The sequence below is a fragment of the Beta vulgaris genome, chromosome 3 (assembly GCF_026745355.1).
Source record: "Beta vulgaris subsp. vulgaris cultivar EL10 chromosome 3, EL10.2, whole genome shotgun sequence".
Classification (NCBI taxonomy): domain Eukaryota; kingdom Viridiplantae; phylum Streptophyta; class Magnoliopsida; order Caryophyllales; family Amaranthaceae; genus Beta; species Beta vulgaris.
The window spans coordinates 24,140,065-24,160,178 of NC_079204.1; the positions used below are offsets into that span (position 1 = coordinate 24,140,065).

At 36.6% G+C, this 20,114-nt stretch overlaps 1 protein-coding gene across 2 annotated transcripts; it reads left to right on the forward strand.

Moving 5' to 3' along the window:
- The first annotated feature begins 8,556 nt into the window (after window positions 1–8,556).
- LOC104906807 (hypothetical protein) lies at window positions 8,557–14,736 on the forward strand. Of its 2 annotated transcripts, XR_007272626.2 has the most exons (3): window positions 8,557–9,434; window positions 9,878–12,451; window positions 14,411–14,736. XR_007272626.2 is itself a non-coding variant. In XM_010695624.3 (2 exons), exons 1-2 carry the CDS (start codon window positions 8,767–8,769, stop codon window positions 14,448–14,450), a joined length of 708 nt encoding a protein of 235 aa, XP_010693926.1. In that variant the 5' UTR covers window positions 8,559–8,766; the 3' UTR covers window positions 14,451–14,736. The 2 variants fall into 2 exon arrangements, 1 of the variants encoding a protein (XP_010693926.1); XM_010695624.3 differs by lacking the exon at window positions 9,878–12,451 and having other exon boundaries at window positions 8,559–9,434.
- Window positions 14,737–20,114: the final 5,378 nt, after the last annotated feature.

A 20,114-nucleotide genomic window follows, 5' to 3' on the forward strand; every position in this document is an offset into this window, starting at 1 on the left:
TAGACTCCCATCTCATGAATCTTGAAGTCTATTCCTTACCTTGCTTCATTTTCTCTTTATCTTATCTAGATGCTCATCCCCAACTTGACCCTCAATGATCTCATCGAAAACTGACACTCCCAAAGAAAGATTACTAGTCTAGCCTCACTTTCCCCAGGATTTAAAATTTCTAGGTTCAACCTTTGCATATCTCTACAAACTCCTCAGGGACTATCAAAGCACTCAAGCTATGACTCGATTTCCGACTCAAGGCGTCAGCAACCACATTTGCTTTCCCTTCATGATACTGGATGTCTAGATCGTAATCCTTAATCAACTCTAGCCATCCTTTTGTCTCATATTCAAGTCTTTTTGTGGAAAATGTATTTCAAGCTCTTATGGTCTGTGAATATCTTGCAAGTTCCCATAAAGATAATGTCTCCAAATCTTCAATGCAAAACTATGGCAGCTAACTCTAGATCATGGGTAGGGTAATTAGCCTCATAAGGTTTCAATTGACGCGATGCATAAGCTATTACCTTACCATTCTGTTGCAAACACAACCCAAACCATTCTTCGAAGCATCACTATAGACCTCAAATCCCTCATTCCCATCAGGTAGGGTTAAGACAGGTGCAGTGGTTAAACGATCTTCAAGATCTGGAAAGCTTCCTCACACTTCTCATTCCACTCAAACTTGGACTCCTTTTTCATTAAATTGTCATAGGTCTGCTATCTTCGAGAAATCCTCACAAATCTCCTATAATAGCCAGCTAAACCCAAGAAACTCTAATGTCGTCACACTCTTTGGAGTTGGCCACTCACTCACAGCTTGAATCTTAGCAGGATCTACAGAACTCCTTCCTTAGACACAAAATGACCCAAGAATGCTACTTTCTCCAAACGAAACTCACACTTAGAGAACTTGGCATATAATTGGTTCTTCCTCAAGGTTTCCAAGATAATCCTCAAATGTTCATCATGTCGGTTTCATTCCTCGAATAAATCAAAATGTCATCAATGAAAACCACTACGAACTTATCTAAAAACTCATGAAAGATTCTATTCATCAAATCCATAAATATAGCAGGAGCATTGGTTAACCCAAATGGCATTACAGTGAACTCGTAGTGACCATAACGCGTTCTAAAGGCAGTCTTAGGTACATCCTTATCAGCTACCCTCAATTGATGATATCCTGAACGTAAGTCAATCTTCGAGAACACACTCGCTCCATTAGTTGATCGAATAGGTCATCTATTCTAGGCAAAGGGTACTTGTTTTTGATGGTAACATTATTCAACTCCCTATAGTCTATACATAATCTCATACTCCCATCCTTTTTCTTCACGAACAAAACAGGAGCTCCCCAAGGCGATGCACTAGGTCTGATATAACCCTTATCCAAAAGTTCTTGAATTGCGTCTTTAACTCACTCATCTCAGGAGGTGCCATTCTATAAGGTGCCTTAGATATAGGTGCAGTTCCAGGAACTAAGTCTATGGTAAACTCAACAGCTCTTGCAGGCGGCATACCTGAAATTTCACTCGGAAATACGTCCATAAACTCATTCACTATTGGAACATCCTCAAGTTTTAACTCAGCTTCTTTACTCACATCTTGCACACTACAGAAAAACAGCTCACACCCCTTTCTCATCAACTTCTGCACTTGCAGAGCAGAGATCACTCCAAAGTTTTTAGGTTTCCCAAATCGTCTATATGAGGTAAATTTTCCCGAAGGGTTTCTCAACACTACTTTCTGGACTTCACAATCGATCCTGGCCTTGTAATGACTCAACCAGTTCATCCCAAGAATCACATCTAAATCTCCTAAGTTAAACTCGATCAAATCGGATGGAAAGACACTCCCTCCTATCTTCAAAGGTAAGTTCTTAAATAACTTAGTACACTTAACGACTTCCCCAGTAGGAATACTAACAGACAAGTCAATTGACTCATACTCCACCAATCCCAGACTCTTTAAAACAGAAGGCGAAATAAAAGAATAAGTAGCCCCCGAATCGAATAACGTTTTAACGAAAACTGAGTTGATAGAGAAATTACCAGTTACCACATCCGCAGATCTCTCTGCCTCGTTATGACTCATCACGAACACTTTTCCTGCAGGTTTGTTCTGGGTAGGATTATCATTAGCAGCAGGCCTACTATGGTTCCCTTGGTTATTCTGACCTCCAGGCTTAGGACCCTGGTTCCCTATTTGATTAGACCCTGGTCTAGCCTGATTACCGTTTCCCTGATCTCAAACCTTTTCCGTGTTAGCGTAGCACTCATACTCTCTGTGGCCCTTCTTCTGACAATAATGCAACTCACTAGCTCTCCTTACAGTCTTCCCAGGATGGTTTTTGTCACAGAACTTGCAATTGTGAACCCTCTCAGGTCTACCCTGACTACGTTATCCTGGTTGTTCCTTCCTTGAAAGTTCCCATTCCCATTCCGGTTTTTCTTAAAGTTACCTTGGTTTCCCCCAGTACTAATTTCTTTTCTCTTTTCACCAACTATTCCAGCCTTCTTATCTCTTCTCGATTGCAAACCATAAATATGAGAAGCTCTCCCATACACTACATCTAAGGATGTAAAGGTCTCACCCCCTAATCCCAGCTGGATCTCATCAGTCAACCCCTGTTCGAACCTCTGAGCCTTAAGCTCTTCAGTAGCTACCACCTCAGGTGCAAACCTAGACAAGGTTATAAACTTACTATAGTATTCAGAAATGTCATACTACCCATTCTAAGGTTGATGAACTCTTGGGCTTTCTGCTTCCTCATGAAGGCAGGGTAAAACTTTCCTCTCAGCACAATCACAAAGGCTTCCCAATTGAATCCCTCAGCAGCACTCAATCTAGCCCCATTTTCTCTCCACCACAATCAGCCTCATCCTTTAGGTATAAAACAGCTTGTCCTACTCTCATAGCAGCAGGGCAATTTACTACCTCAAACAACTTTTCAAATTCCCTAATCCAGTTTTCTAGGAAAGTAGGGTCAGCTTGTCCCTTAAAGTAAGGTGGTTTCACTTTGGACAGTCTTTCGAACATCTCTCCAGCAGTCTCTGGACGTTCAACCTTGTCCTGGTTCAGTTTCTCCGCCAAGAGGCGAATAGCGTCAGCTAGTTCAGTGTTGTTAGCCATTCTACTTCGGGACCTGAAAGTAATATAACTCTACTCAGGTTCCAGAAAACTTTTATAGTCATCTAAGCAAGACCATACTTGATCTGATCACTAAAGATCGTCTACATACAATTTCACTAAGTTTCAACATGGAATGTTCACTAATATTCATACCGTTGTTCACATAAAATAAATTCATAGTCATATGAATTTAAGCAAGAAAATTGAAATCACATAATGAAAATAAAAGAAAAAAAAATATTCCCCATTACGTGTCCAGAATAAATTCTTACTCACTCATATAAAGAAATAATAACTTCTATTCCTCAATCGATAATAAGAATATTTTCCCAATCCAAAATAACCAACTTATTCCTCAATAATATAAAGAATACTTAATAAGAAATTTTAAACCATTATAGCTTGACTACTTTCCAACAACTAATCTTAAAGCATAAATAAATACTCTATAGAGTTACATTATCATTCATATCCTTATTTCCTTTATACGGAGTAAACATTTCATCTCCAAAGTCTCCAAAGTCTTCACTATAATAATAATAATAATAATAATAATAATAATAATAATAATAATAATAATAATAATAATAATAATAATAATAATAATAATAATAATAACTTGAGTTCCTAGATCTAGTAGATCTTCAAATACTTTTGGATTGATGTCCATTTCATCTATCTCTAAAACACTCACATCGCTCAGATAAAGTCTCCAAATAACATTGTAGATGTCCTTTCAAGTTTGCACTCTAGTACAATCAAACTCTTGAATTACTTCATATATCACTAACAGGGATGCCTACTTTTAACACATAATGCATAATGCTCTCTAAGCTAGTGTAACTATAACTTCCAGGCTCATGACATCAACATTCTCATCATCACTCAATATAATTGGGTTATGATAGCTTCCTACTCTATTAACTTTGCATGACAATTCTATTAACTTGTCTGGCAGACATGGTTAGAGATCTACAACAAATAAACCTATAATGGTTTAGCACTCTCTCTAAAGTGTTCCCACAAAATAATAAGGGTACACAAAACAAAGGCGTGTAAAATATAACACCTTAATAGGCAAGAAGGATATAACAATTAGCAAGGGATAAAAAACATTCATGCATCATTAGTAGGGAAGAAAAATAATAATGCACTTATTTGCAGGGAAGAAAATAATGATGATGCTGAACTAATTTTTCAATGCAGGCATATAATATTTCTATCCTATATGCCCTTCTTATACTACCCATTCTCACAATGTCATGCTGTAAACCTTAAAGGCATGAAAAATAATGCACACACTTTTTATAAATAACATTACTTTTGTGCCTAAAATAGATTTTCTAAGAAAACAAATTTTGAACTCCAAGGTTACTCGAAAAAAAGTTTCACTCAAAATTTTTTTTTTTTTTTTTCCGGACGTCGCACATTTTTTCGAAAAAAAAATTTCGAACTCGTAAAATTTTCGGAAAAGAATTTCGAACCTCGAATTTCCGAAAAATATCGGTTCTTAAAAAAAAAATTGATCCTCAAAATATTTTGTCTCACTTTTCAAAATGAAACGTAGGAGCATACTAAGGTTTCCTTCAAATAACTAATAAGCTAGGTAACTTAAAACTAAAGTCACCTAATAAGCTAGTTAGTTAGGCGCCTATAAGTCTTAAACTAACCTAAAGCTCCCAGATACCACTTTGTAACACCCCGATAATTCTCTCTTTCTAGAAAATACTTTTATAATAAATCTAGAGAATTACCCAGGCATTATCGCCCGTGTGATAACGTTTCGGCTTACTCAGAATTTTGCAGCGGAAAACTCATTAAAACAAAAATCAACTTTATTAAACTTATGAAACCGAATGACAATGTCAAACTTAACACACCAACTAAATAAACCTCAAACTTAAAATGTAGATGTTCCTACGAAAACAACTTAAATAATACTAATGTCACAAAAGCCTCTCCATTCCAGATTCCCCAATGGTATGCATCTTCGAACCTGTAATGTCAATGCTTTCTTGACTCTGCTCCCCCGAAGGATCACCACAGGATCAATAGGCAAAGCCATGATCACAAACACAGACAAGCACGTAATCAGCAAAGCTGAGTACTACATATCAGACAAAAATAATCCTAAACATGATACTACAACACAACTTGTAGAATAAAATAATAATAACATAACAACTGCAGATGACTCTTACTGAACTAGACTCTAACTTTTATTTCTTCTTTAAATGGAATAGTTATGGGACGAGTTGTCTATACTGAAATAGGAAATACGGTCATGACTCCGTAAACCAAATTGACCTGCGATATCGAGGAACCTTTGAGCTAAAGAGGAAAGGTGATCAATCCAATCCCAGGAAAGCCATGGGCTACCACCATGTACTCCAACCCTTAGTGTCCAACTCTAGACGTGCACCAGTCTAAAGTTTATAACCTATTCTCGTTTCACTTTACGTTGCATTCATTTTATACTTGTGTTAACACCAACCAAGCACACAATACTCACAACTAATAATCACATAACATCACAAAACTCCTTTTTAATCTTAGAATCAATAAGTGTTCACAACTTAGCATCCAAGACTCTTTTAACTTCTTTTATTCTTTACTAACTTGCCTGTTGAACCTAGCCAACAGTAAACTGTACCTTTATATAGGTATAACTCAAAATTACCAAATAAGATCCTCGGTTCTTATAAGATAATTAGATAATCTCAAAGAATCTATGTAACACATGATTCCAATTTACTTACATTAATTCACTCACGAATTAATACCAAACTAAACTTAGCTGCTTGCATCAAACTTCCATACAAACAATCTTACTTATACATATTCTTAGTTTACATGTAGCATACAAGCAAATAACATGTAAAGCCATCTCAGTAAATCATATATATGAACAACAAGGTCCTATACATGATACTACAAATTAAAAACATCCCTAGAGCATGTTTCTAACCATATAGCACGTAGACTATGTACGTACCTTGTATAAACGCAACGGTAGGCCACTTTTAAGCTCTAAAAGTCCCCTACAATGAAATCTCCGCCTAGAACAATAAATAATCAAGTAAATACTTGAACTAAAAAAAATACAGCAACTTTAAAACGTCCCAAACCCTTTTAAACTTCTTTAAAAATCGTTTTTATAATTTAAACTCTCATTATTTTTAATCCCTAGTATAGATAACTATTCTAGTGATTAAAAACCATTAAAAACCTTAAAATATTAACTTTCTGAATTTCCAGCATCTATAAAATTTTCTAAACATTCTGAAAATATTTTAAATGCATATAAAAATCGTATTCCAATCAAAATTCATATTCATACTTTAAATATACGATTTCTAGTGATTTAAAACCCTAAAAATCACATCTTTCATGATTAAAACTAAAAGTAATAAATCTGAAATTTTTTTCTTTTATACATATGATCCGAAAATATATTCTTCATAATAAATAATAACTCAAATCGTAATCATGCAAATAATAATAAAATAACAATAAAAAATTAGAACTTTAATGGAATCTTAAAGGAGAAGTAAAGAAAAACAACCAAAATAAGAGGAGGAAGAGCAGCGCCGCGGCTGTGACAGCAGCAAGGAGGTGGCGGCAGCAGGTTTTGGCTTCAAGAAATTATTCGTGACGTTTCTTGTTCAACAAGAAACGTTACTTAGCGAAGAAGAAACGATTTTTGAGAGAAAAATGAAACTCACGCTCAAGAGGAAGAGGAGAGAGAAAATGTCGAGTGAGAGAGAGAAAACTCGGAAGTCACGTGCAAGGGAGGAGAGAGAAAATAAAGTGTAGGGCAAAATATTTGGGTTTTTAAGATATTTAAATAGGCTAATCCAATTGGGTTTAGGAAAAGTAATTTCAATAATTAAAACTTTGATGACTAACAAGATGGGCTTATTAGGACTTTAGTCATCAAATCATCCTTTCCCTTTTTATTACTTTTGGGCTTTCGATTCCATTAAGTTTTCTTTTCAAATGTGCTTTTAATAATTAAATTCTTATTTAAACACGCTTAATTAAAATATTACAAACTTTATTAAGCTAAGAAAAATATTTTTAGTTGACTTTTAAAATAGTCAACCCTATTTAAAAGTCAAATCATTTTCCAAACTCATTTGGATTTAAATATAATTACATAAATAACTTAATATATTTATGAAAATCCTTTAAAAATGTGGGGGATTACACAAGGTATAAACCCTAAAAGAAAAAAGAAAAAAGTGACTCAGCTAACAACCGCGAGATTAAGAGGGGGAGAAGGCGACGATGCGGGGAAGGGGAGAGGGAGAAGATACACACTGGAAAATGGAGGGGGAGATGCTCGCTTATGTTGTTTTGGGTATCAAATTTATAGGCAAAAACATAGCAATAATAAATTTCCAAGTATCTTAAAACCCCCATATTTCAATTCTTCGATTAAAATTGTTTTTCATCCCTCTGAAACAGGGGCGGATTCACAGTGGGTACAGCTGTACCCCCATTTCCCAAAAAACAAATTAAAGAAAATAAATGCTAAAATGAAAAAAATAAAATTACTATATCCATGTCTCCATGTCTTTCTCTTTCCTCTCCTCCCTCTTTCTCAGTTTCTCTCTCCTCTCCTCCCTCTTTCTCAATTTCTATCTTCTTTCTCTTTCTCTCACCATTGGGCTCCTCTCTTTCTCTTTCTCAGTCTAAGATTCTTTTTTTCTGGCTCCCTCATACTCTATTCTTTTTTTCTTTTTTACCGATGTTTGCCGGATGCACTGCCGCCTGTCGGAGCTCGGAGAAGGAGCATTGCGGTTCGCCGGAATCCCATAACGAACCCATGTATAAGGCTAGAACCACAAGTTCATCAGTTCTAAGTATATTTTTCCCGATTTTGTTTTTTTATTTCTGTTAATTTATAGACTTTTCAATTTTCTTTAATGGAATTTGGAGTATGATTAGAAGTTGTGAAATTAAAACCAGATGTGAATTGATATTTTGAGTTGAAATTAGAAATTATGAAAGGGAAATTAGATATTGTATAGTTGTGAAATATGGAAATTGAGATTTCTTGAATTCTAGTTAGAGATTATAAATTGTGAAATTGAAATAGAGGTTGTGAATCAAACTTAGTTTAATTCGGAATAAGATGTGTCTTGCGAAATGTAATTTGAAATTAGGGACTTTGGAATTAATATCTAATAATGTGATTACTTTATACTAGATTTTGAAGATAAAAAACAAAAGTTTAAAATCTTTTTGGAAGAGAGGTGGAGGAAAATTACAAAAGTTGAATTTTTAATCGTAAATTAACTCTAACATTGTACTTTATTTTATCTTATCTGTACCCCCATCTCGTAATTCTTGGATACGCCACTTCACCAAAACATGTCTCTCCTCTTCCTATAGAGAAAGCCACAGTTTTAAACTAATGATTCTATATTCCACATTTCCACCTTCACGGCTCTATGTAGTCTCTACCCATTTCATTTTCCACTAACATGCGCAACAAGCAATGAATGAAGCAAAAGCAAAAAGGAAAGGAAATGAAATGTAGAAGCATCCTCCTCCCTTCTAGTTCTGCCGTCACTCGCCTCCTAAGTCCTATCCTAATCCCTATGCTCTCAGTTTCTCTCACCTCCCTCTAACATGCGCCCCATTTTCTCTCTCCTCCCCAACAGTAGCACCTCCATGATGCCTCCTCCTCCTCATCATCATCATTCTCTCTCCTCCAAACCCCGCAAATCATCATCATCATCATCTTCTTCTTCTTCTTCCTCCTCGTTGTTCTGCCGGCACCACTCTCCTTCCGCTACATCAACCCTAGATCTTCTAATCCTAATCCTAGTCCTATTCTCCGGTACCTTCCTCTTAACCTCTTACTTCTCATACATCTTCAACTCTCTCTCTCTCCTCCTCAATCATCATCATCATCAATTCCCACTCCTCTACCTCTTTGCCTTCTTTCTTGCTTTCGCTCTTGCTCTCGCCTTCTCCTTCGATGTCTGTTCATTTCATGTCTTCGGTGTTCGATCGCGTAAATGTTCAAACCCTAAGTGTAAAGGGTTGAGGAAAGCTATGGAGTTTGATTTGCAGTTGCAGACTGAGGATTCTATTAAATTAGGTCCTAATTTTATTGATTCTTTGCCTTGGAAAGGTGGCACTGAGACTAATCCTGATTATGACTGTCTTCGTGCGGAGTTGAGGAAGATGGCTCCTCCTAATGGTCGCGCTGTTCTTCTTTTTCGGGCTAAGTGTGGTTGTCCTATTGCTAAATTGCTCGCTTCTGGTCCTAAGAAAGGCAGGAAGCATAAAAAGTAAGTCACTTCTTTTTCTATATTATCTCATTCCATGATTTATGCTTAGATGACGGTAACTAGTTGTTTTAAAGGTGGAAACTGAAGATATGTTGAGGTATTTTGCAAGATCATTTTATTGTAAGGGAATTTTACACAAGACTTATAAGCTGCTCGGATATAACATTGATGTGTTCACCAGTTGAAAGTTGTAGTTTCTAGTAAAAATGGTGGAAAGGGTGGGATCAATGGAATGGGAAAGATGAGACCTTCTTTGTACATTTTGTTTATACCCTTTGATTAGTTTGCTTCTTAAACTTATGTTTCCACATTATCAGAATTGAAAGCATTCTGGGTGTGGAATATCCCTCCCAGATGCTTTCTTCGTCTAATGAGTACAAGGACTGCATTATCTTGTTTTTAGAGCAACTAACTGGCAGTCCATTTCCATCAATTTTATGTAGAAGGATTTGATGCATTATAATACTTAGTGCTGGAGTGATCACTTGAGGGCAGTATGGGGCTGCTTAAGGAGGAGTTATAGTAGACTCTCATTTGGCAAAATGGTGCACAAGGGAAGTGGTCGGTTGCTGCTTGGTTTTGGATAGCTATCTGATTTTTAAGGTTGATGTACATAGACCCGGTGGTGTTTAAAATGACTCGTGGGCATCTGGTTACTGACTGGAGATTTTTATCTGTCTGATTATGGTACTTTAACTAGCCTTTACAGTGTGGTGTGAGTTTAGCTCAGGCATTTGATGCAGCAATTAGGAGAAGATTTGGCAAATGGGCTTTTGTTCTGTTTCTTGTTGCATAGGGTTGAAAGTAAGAGCCTCAATGGTAAATCACAGACTTGACTGAAGGTCTATAGTTTTTGTCATACGCATGGAATTGGGCAGAGAGGATACAATACATACCTCCCTTTCTGTTTATGGAGTGCCTCTTCATTCTACTCTGTGGATGTTGATGATTAAATATGTAATAATTTCTTTCAGTTGTTTGCACCAGTTACAGTGATCCCCTGGTGTCTTCATAACCTTTGGTTTGAAATCGATGTTTTGCTTGAAATAATTTGTTAATGTTTGTTTCCTCAACGATCTAAAAAGTGTTATCTCATTCTAATTTCTGCTTCTACCTCCCATGTTTGCTTCTTGTCAACTTCATTAATATCCAAGAATTTCAGTAATAGCTCTTTCTTTCTGATGGTAACTATCCACTTTATTTTACAGAATTCTTGCTGTAGAGACGTTCTTCTGTTATTGTTATTCTACATATTAGTTGAATTTATAAGATTCCTATTTATATGTTTTGATCTTTTGTCCAGCTGTTTTTTCAAGTAATAATGAATCCTTTTGTCTTGCCAATCACTGTATCCACTAAGGCTCTCTTCGGTGCAAAACAAAACAAGACAGACAAAGAGGGGCAATTTTTGACACCCCTTCTTGAGGTTCAATTTTTTGAGTTGAAAATTTTAGAGGTCCCAAAGATGATGTTTTTAAGATGCAATCTTTATTTTTGGTGTTTAATCAGGTAGAGACACTATATGCTAAGCAACTTCTAGATGATGTGCTTGTGCATCAGGGTGTTGTAACCATAATGTTTAATCAGAGGTTCAGAGAATACAATCAAGCAAAATTGTGATTGAATGTTGAAGTGGTTGTTGGAAGACATGGCGTCAAGAGTTTGGGATGATGGCATAATGAACATTATTCAATTATTGCAGTCTGGCAGTTGTATTTAGAATACATATTAGTGCAATAAGATTAAGGGGGTGATGTATTGCAGAGACCTGGTATCTTAGTAAAATATGAGCTTTGCATCTTGTCATGGATAAAGGGCTGATAGTTGAGGTTAGGGGTTCGCTGACAACAATAAGCTCTTGATGATTACTGAGTCAAATTATGTTTCCTGATTGGTTCTACACTTATTCCCAGCCCTTTTATTGAATTATTATTTTATAAATTGGATTTGTTACCGGATGTGCTCTTTATGCAACATAGAGTCATGTTACACTGTGTCAAGAATTGGTCGTAGAAAGGAAATTTGGGTGTTTTGAGTTATTGTATGTGTCATGCCTAGCGAGGTATATGAGACTTTGTAAAGGTTTGCTCTTGCATCATATGGAGTATAAACAGGTATTGGTAGAAAGCCTTTTTCCACTAAGATATCTCTGGTGAATGCTGTTATGGGTTTTGTGTATCTGTAATTCTATATGGTCTGGTTTTGACTCTAATAATGAACTAAGTATGGCTTTTTAATGGATAAGCATTGATGGAGGACTTGTTCTCCAAAATTATCGTAGCTGTACTTGATTTTGTTCTATAATTTCACTATATACCTTGAGATGTAAGGTTTATTACTTATTTAGAAGATCCTGTAAAATTGAAATTGCTACTTTGATTTAAGGGAATACACTTGTCAGTCTGGTAGGTTTTCTTGAATGAGCTTTTGCCTCCACAACTTACTGGATGAACTTTGTTTCTGGATGCCTCAGAATTTGAGCGTTGTTAACTTATATAGTATGTTATATAACTGATATAGTATTATACATAACTTTTAATTTAGGGAAACAAATATGCAAGTCTAGTAAGCTTTTACTACAAATTTGGAGAGATTGGTAAATTTTAGATGACTCACCTTTTTAGCACCACTATAGTGCACCTGCCTAGTGTCTAAAAGGCAAATTAGGCATTAATTTGTACTAGCCTTGGATTTGAAAGAGGGTGTTCTTGGTGGTTTGTACAGGTTCTGCTAGTTAGTCGTATCTGTTTGCTTGTGTGTATTGACATGTGCGTGCTTGCATGTGTCTGTAAACGTGTGTGCTTTGGGGTGAGGTGTCGAGAAGAATTAGTTGTTTCTGTATGCAGTTTTTGTATCCTAGTCTTATCATGTGGCTATTTGCATGTCTATGGTCTATTTGTGTATATATCATTAAATTAGATTCCCTTCTTTAATTGAACTCTCTTTTTGAGCTTCGAACACTTTTTTTTTCCTAAAATGTTATTGATGTATAAAGCTGATTCCATGAATCCTTAGTAGTAAGTTGCCCAAAACTTTGGTGTCCATCTATCTCTTTTAGCTTTTGGGGGTGTTTGGCAATTAGAGTTTTGGAGTAAAAAAAGACTTTTAGACCACTTTTAGAGTTTTTACTAGTCAAAAATTCTAAAAGGGGTGTTTGGTAAAATAGAGTTTTAGAAAGAGTTTTGGAATAAAATCTTTCAAAATGAAAAAGCTCCGAATAGGAGCTTTTTATTTAGCGGATTAGGTAAAAATATGTTTAATTACTTTTATGCCTCTAATAATAATACTACCCATGTGTATTAAAATGTCTATAAATGTCATTTCACACAACAAATGATAATAAGCTTTTAGCAATCAGTTAATTGTTACCAAACACATTTATAAAAAGTTGTCAAATCAGCCGTCAAATCTGCTTAACAAAAAGTTAAAACTCTAATAGTAACTCTAAACTCTATTTGCCACACAGGGCCTTTATGTGTTTGTATGTGTGTGGCTTTCCTAACCTCTTTTGTTGGTGGATTAAAAGTTATTCTTTTCATCTTTGCTGGAGTCCTTCCTGGAGAAAAAGAATATGTTCTTTCACAATCAGTGAAGAAAAGTTTTTATTCTCTATTGGCTTGTCAAATCATAAAGAAACTGATGCATCTTCTTGTTCACTGTTGGAAGCTTTTCAATATTTTAGTTTTATATTAGGGGTCAAACTTTCATCTTTCTGTCACATGAAAGATGATGAATCAGTATTTATTGTTATGATAAATATGTTGTTTACCTGTATGGTAAATGGTAACCATCATTATGCCATTAGCTAGCAGCTGGCTAAAGTGTGACATCACTAATTGGAAATTTGGAATAGTATTCAACTTGTGTCAAATACTATCATAGTTGGCTTGATATCTATTTTGTGCAAAATTTCCTTGTCAAGAAGATCTAGGTATTGCATCTTCGTATTCAGGAGGCTCAAATAGTGAAATTCATATTGTCAAAATCTCAACAACCCAGCTTCCCTCTGGAAGTGCTAACCCTTGGCAACTTTCACGGTTTCACCCCCCTTTAAAGTCAATAAAATATAGTAGGACATAATTGTCATTTGGGCTAAAGCATCTCTAGTTACATCAAAGTACAAGTGCATACGTTTTGTTGAGGGACTGGACCTTCTGTGCTCGTATCGCTTCCCCTTCCTCCCGTTTACTTTTCTTCCCGAATGTAAACTATCCAGAAAATCCCTGTTGAATTTTTGACAATTATGTTAATCTACAGTTGTATGATCTTAGGATCGTCTTGGTTTGGCTGATATTTATTCTGACCCTTCTTCTGTCTGCAAAATCTATTTGTATGTCATATTGCTAGCATCTTTTACTTTGATGCTGTCCTGTACTTGATCAATGGTTATTTGGTCTTCTAATGTCCATACAATGAATTTTTGTTGGTGGTACATTGAATTTTCGTTCATTTAAATGCTACTCTTATCATCAATGCCATTTTCAGGGCTTTCTGGTGATTTGCTTACAGATTTGTATTTCAATGCTCATGAATTATAATGTAGGTAGCATTTAAGACCCCCATATGACCAGGTGTGTAGTCTTTTGGTGCTGCAGCATTTAGTATGTTACTCTAGTAGTTGTCCATTTTGCATTTTCTCTCCCATATTATATTGGCCTTTCTGTATGGAATCCTATGAATGTTCGCATTATGAATCCTGCACTAAATTATAGTGCTTTCTCTTCACCTTAAATAAATAGCTTTCAGGGCTGAATAGGTCTAATGAATGCAGATTAGGTGTATAAATATGTCTAATTAGGTTTACAAAGTTGAGTTTAGATAAAGTTCAGGTGAAGAGGACATGCTTGTAGTTGCTATGCACTGGCTTATGTATTTACACTACATTACACTGGAACAACATTTCATCAGCATCCCTTTGTCTTTCGTGCGTAATAATACAATTATTGTGCTGATTTGTGGTTCTACTTCTTCTGCAGGGCTTTATCTAATGTGACATCCAATGGAGATCATCGCTGATAGCCCATTGGATGATGGCTGTGCTCGTACAAAAGTTGATTTAATCCTTTCTATGTTACTAATCAGCTGGTTTGCTATTTGGATGGAAATTGGATGTTTAGAGGATCAAACATTCCATTGGAATTTGCAAACGGCAGCCCTTCCTTCTGGTGCATTCTCTGTAGAAATGTTACTGTGGAACTGGAAGGATAAATACTGTTTAAAATTTCTTCTGTTATTCTGGATTGTAATACCAAATTTATGCCGATAAATAAATGAGATTTATATTGGATCTTTTTCCTTATTACTTCCTCCTTTTCTTTTTACTCGCTACACTTCTCATTTCACGGACTCCTAGGCAATTTTTGGAGAAGAGAGAGGTAGAGAGTAAAAAGAAAAGGAACCCATGTGGGAGGAGAGAGATAGAGAGAGTTTATTGCCCAAAAAAGAAGTGTAGCAAGTAATGTGAAACTTCCCATAATGGAAAGTATAGCGAGTAAAAAGAAACGGAGGAAGTACTTGCTCTGGCCCTTGATATAGTCTTTGTTTTTTCATTTTCATTTGAGTTAAGGTAAGTGGAACATGAAATGATAAACAATTAGTACACCAAATATTTTCCAGAGATAGGACTTCGTCAAAGCTAAGGCAAGGCTTTGTCAAGGTGATTCTCTATTTTCCTACGTGTTTATATTATGCATGTAAGTCCTCTCTAGAAACCTCTCCAAGCCGCAACACCAAAAGGAGTTAGAACTTAGAAGGTCTGAAAATTGCTAGGTCAGCTTAAGCAATTTTCATCTCTTTTTTCGAAGATGATGCCCTGATATTCTTCAAAGCAAAACCAGTTAAAGATAACTGCTGGGTTATCAAAAAAATAATCTAGGACTTCTGTCAAAAGTTAGGAGAGATGGTCCATTTTGACAAGTTCCATGTGATTTTCAGCCCAAATACTCCATCAACTTTTGTGAGAATGATGAGAAACCCTTTAGGAGTAGCAAATAAAAGTCAAATAGACACCTACCTTGGTTGTCCCATGGAGGTTGATGGTAGAACTACCTCCTAATTCAATACCATCATTTCTAAGACTATAAGCAAAATCTTGTCCTGGAAATTTGGTAACAACTCCCAAGCAGGAAAACTTATTCTCTTAAATACAATCCTGATAAACCTAGCTTCCCATATTCTCTCAATCTATCTCATCCCAAAAACAATCACAAAAAGCTTTCCTCCATTTTCCTAAAGTACTGGTGGTCGACCAAGTTCGACAAAAAACCAATCTATTAGAGATCTAAAGAGGTCCTAGAGAAGAATAAATTAGAAGGTGGCTTTGGTCTTCGAAACATCAATCACATAAATAAAGCCCTACTTTTCAATCAAGCTTGGAAAAATCACAAAAACAAGGAATCCCTAATTCATAGAATTTATGTGGCCAAGTATAAAAACGATCTAATTAGCCTAACTATTGAAGATGCTAAGCCTAGGAATTGCCCGTATGCGTTTAAAAGTCTTCTCAAGCAATGTTGTTAAAATCGAGATTCTAGTTTGAATCGAAAACAACATTTAGAATCGAATCGTAAAATTGAATCGTAGAATCGTAAGATTCTACAAACATGTATAATCAAGATATTGCACTCAATCTTCATTGAATATGCTAAAATTATAAGTTAAAGAAGCTAAAAATTGAAAAAAATAGTTGTTTACCCACTATATTGGCAATAACTAACAATATATATCTCTTATTTTCTTTGTTAGCACGATTTAAACTTGCAGGGTTTTCGCTAGTCAACAGAAATGTATAGAATCGTCTAGAATCGTGAATAGAATCGTCTACCATATTTTGAATCGTAAAATCGTAAGATTTTAAGATTTGAATCACGATTTTAATAACTTTGTTCTCAAGTCCTCTGAATGTTTCAAACAAGGGATAAGAAAAAGGTTGGGAAATGGAAGGAACATCAACCTTTTTAAGGATGCTTGGAATGAAAACACCCCAACAATACCTACCACAATTTCATCAAGCATTTCAAAGGTAGCTGACCTAATCAATGAAAGTGGTAACTAGAATACGAACTTGATATCGAACTCATTTTCAAAAATGGATGCTTCGAAGATATTAGCCACTCATATACCAAAAGACGGAGCTGAAGATGAACTGGATTGGAAATTCACTAAATCGGGCAATTACTCAGCAAAGTCAGGATATTGGTTCCTAAATCCTAATTCATCTATTAACCAATCAGAGAAACAATTCTGGAGATTTATCTGAAATTCAGGCATTTTCCCTAAGTGGAAACACTTTTTATGAAAAATAGCGGTCAAAGCAATACCCACAGCGTCCAACCTCACTAAGAGACAAATTTATGTTGACCTCAATTGCAAATTCTGCAAACAAGAGTCGGAAGATGAAGATCACTTACTCAAAAATTGTAAGTTCACACAGCGCATTTGGGCGTCAACGATGGGTATCAAGGTAATAAGCGATATCGATACCCCAATCAAAGATTGGATAAGAAACTTCCTTAATGTATTTAGGAAAAAAAGATGAGGAATTTGTAGAACTAAGGAGGAACTTCATCGCAACACTTTGGGGAATTTGGTTGCATAGGAACAAAATCGTGTTCAAAGGAGGGGTTCCAAATCCTATGAGAATCATGGAAATCTACAGAGAAATCAAGGCGAGCCACATTAAAGCCGGTAAACCAAACTAACAAGTTAAGCAAATCATCTACACATATGGATCATGGAAAGCGAAACCGAGGAAAATTGGGTGGAAAGCTGCAATAGCATGGACAATGCAAGATGGAAGCGCAACAAAAAACCTCAATGAAAGAATATTTGCCATCTCTCCTCTTCAGACAGAAGCTAGAGCAGTTCCCCAAGAAGCTAAAGATTTCCAATGGAGGTGTGCTAATATTCAAATAAAAACATATTGTGTGGAGATCATCAACTCTCTTAAGAATCCTACAACATGCAACAAGGACATAGCATCAATAATCAACGAGTTAAGAGATATTGCAAACACCATCCAGCTATTAAAGTGTACTTAGGCTACAAGACAGGAGGTGAAAGCTGCACACTTATTAGCAAATGAGGCAAGAAGGAAAAATTAATAATTTTTACCTGCTGTAAAAAAAAAAAAATTCAGTACACTTGGTAATAATAGATGAAAGAGTCTTAAATGCTTAATCAATCGACATATAAAAACTAGGGAAGTTCTCATTAAAACAAACGATTGTATTTTGTCTTTTTGCCAACAACGCACTTTATATTCGCTGGCTTGCTAATTGTACACTTAAGAGTAATGACTTTCTACCTTAGGAAAAAAAGGTCAATCTATTTTAATTGTTCTAACTTTCTCTTCTCTGCAACTTTGTTTTTTTCTTTATCTCGTAAATACATCACCATCTTTCCATGAAAAATTGGATTCTTTTGAAATCGTCAACAGGTCTTCAAATGAATACTAATAAAGCTAATTGGATATGTTGGGAAACTATAGGGATATCTTAGGGACTTATACAATGTAGATTTCCTCATCATAATATCATAATTGGTCAATGAACCAAAATTTGAGTTCGGAGGTAAGGTTACGAATATGATCATGAACCAAATTTGTCCATTGCTGACCTCTACTAAAATGGAGGTGTCACACCTAAGGGGTTGGAGGCAGCCCTTTGACGCTTCTCTCGAGGTCCGTTGACAAGAGTCTACCTTTCTTCAAAACACTGAGACAATCCACATTTTTCTGGAAAGAGGCTGAGGAGGCCTTTCGTCAACTGAAGGAACACTTGGCCAGCCTTACAAAATTCGTCTCTCCCTTATGAGGAGAAACATTGTTTGTTTACCTAGCTGTATCCCAGAACACACTCAGTGTTGTCCTCGTTGCTAAAAGAGAAAACAATCAACATCCAGTCTAATTTGAAAGTCAGGCCTTCAGAGGCACAAAAGCAAAGAATCCCCCATCGAGAAAATGATCTTCGTACTAGTCATGGCAACAAGAAAACTTAAGCCATATTTTCAAGCTAAGTCTTGACTAGCCAGCCCCTTCAGAAAGTGATCGAGGGAAAGAATCAATCGAGCAGAGTCGCTGAATAGGGAAATCAGTTGTTCGACTTCGGCATCGAATTAGAACACTCGTCGAGCTATCAACGTCTAAGTGTTAGCAGATTTCTTTGTCGACGGATCATCATCTAAAGGTAACTGTGGAGTTGGCCTGCTAATTATTCACCCGCAAAGTGGCGGACTGAATATGCCGTCAAAGTCGACTTCGCCGCCTCAAACAACGAGGCCGAATGTGAGGCATTGCTACTCAACTGTGTAAAGTTGCAGGGGAATAGAGTCTTAAAGCCCACTTCGACTCACAAATCAATGTGGGGGCAAGTGACGGCAGAATTCGAGGCCAAGGAGGATAATATGAGGATGTATCTGAGACAGATAAAAGAAGAAGTCTTAACCAACTTTAACATCACTCACATCCCTCGATTTGAGAATCCATAAGCCGACGCCTTGTCCAGAATCGCTAGCTCTCCTATCCCCTCGACCTCGAATATAGGAGATTTCAAGTCACCCAACATCAATAGGAGCATCACAACCTTAGACAGGAGTTCGACATGGATGGAAAAGATAGTGGTTACTGAGGGACGACGAGTTGCCTCAGAACGAGTTGGATGCTGAAAAGATAAGAAAGCAAGTTTGTTGGTTCATATACCACGACAACCAATTGTACAAGGAATCCTCCACTCACCCTTTACTTCGATGTATGACCCCCCAGAGGAAGATTATATGCTGAGAAAAATCCATCACGGAGCTTGTGGCAGCCATCAGGGAGCAAGAACCATTGCGTCCCAAGTTTTTCAAGCAGGGTACTATTAGCCTACACTTAAGACACATGCCTCAAATCTCGTTTAGAAGTGTTGGAAGTTCCAGGTGCACACTAACCTGCCTTACAAAGATGCCAGTCCCCTCACCATCCAAGCACTATCGCCTTTCAATCTCTAGGGGATGGATTTGTTAGGACCACTCCCTTCAGCTTCCGCGCAACGGAGATTTCTATTGGTTGCCATCGATTATTATACCAAGTGGCCGAAGCTGAGGCCCCTGTTTGCCTCTATCATTAATAAACAAGTTAAACAATTAATCTAGAGAAACATAATCACTAGGTTTGGATCCCTCGAGCTCTCATTTTAGAAAACAGTCTACTATTCAACAACAGTCCAACAAGAGAGTATGCTCTCGGTTCGGCATCGAAACTAGGTTTCTTAAATCAGCAGATCCCATGGGCAAGAAAAATTTAAGCGACTAACAAGGTTGTGTTGAAAGGATTTAAAACAATGTCGGAAGGGGCAAATGGATCTTGGATCGACGACCTACCAGGTATCCTATGGTCAAGGAGGACGATGGTGAAAGAGGAGACAAGACGGATACCCTACACGCTTGTCCAAAGTGAAGTAATCCTGCCCACTGAAGTTGGAATCTCATCACCCAGGAGCACCTTTTTCGAGCATGACCATAATGAAGAAGATAAACGGGTCAACCTTTATTTCTTCACAGAAAATCGAGGCAACTCCCTCCTCAAAACTATTACTTACAAGTAGGATTGTTAACGGGTAGGATATGGATCAGATGCTCTAGGATCCAGATTTGTTTTTGAGGGATAAATGCATATCCGAACCGGATCCGCTGGGTAATAAA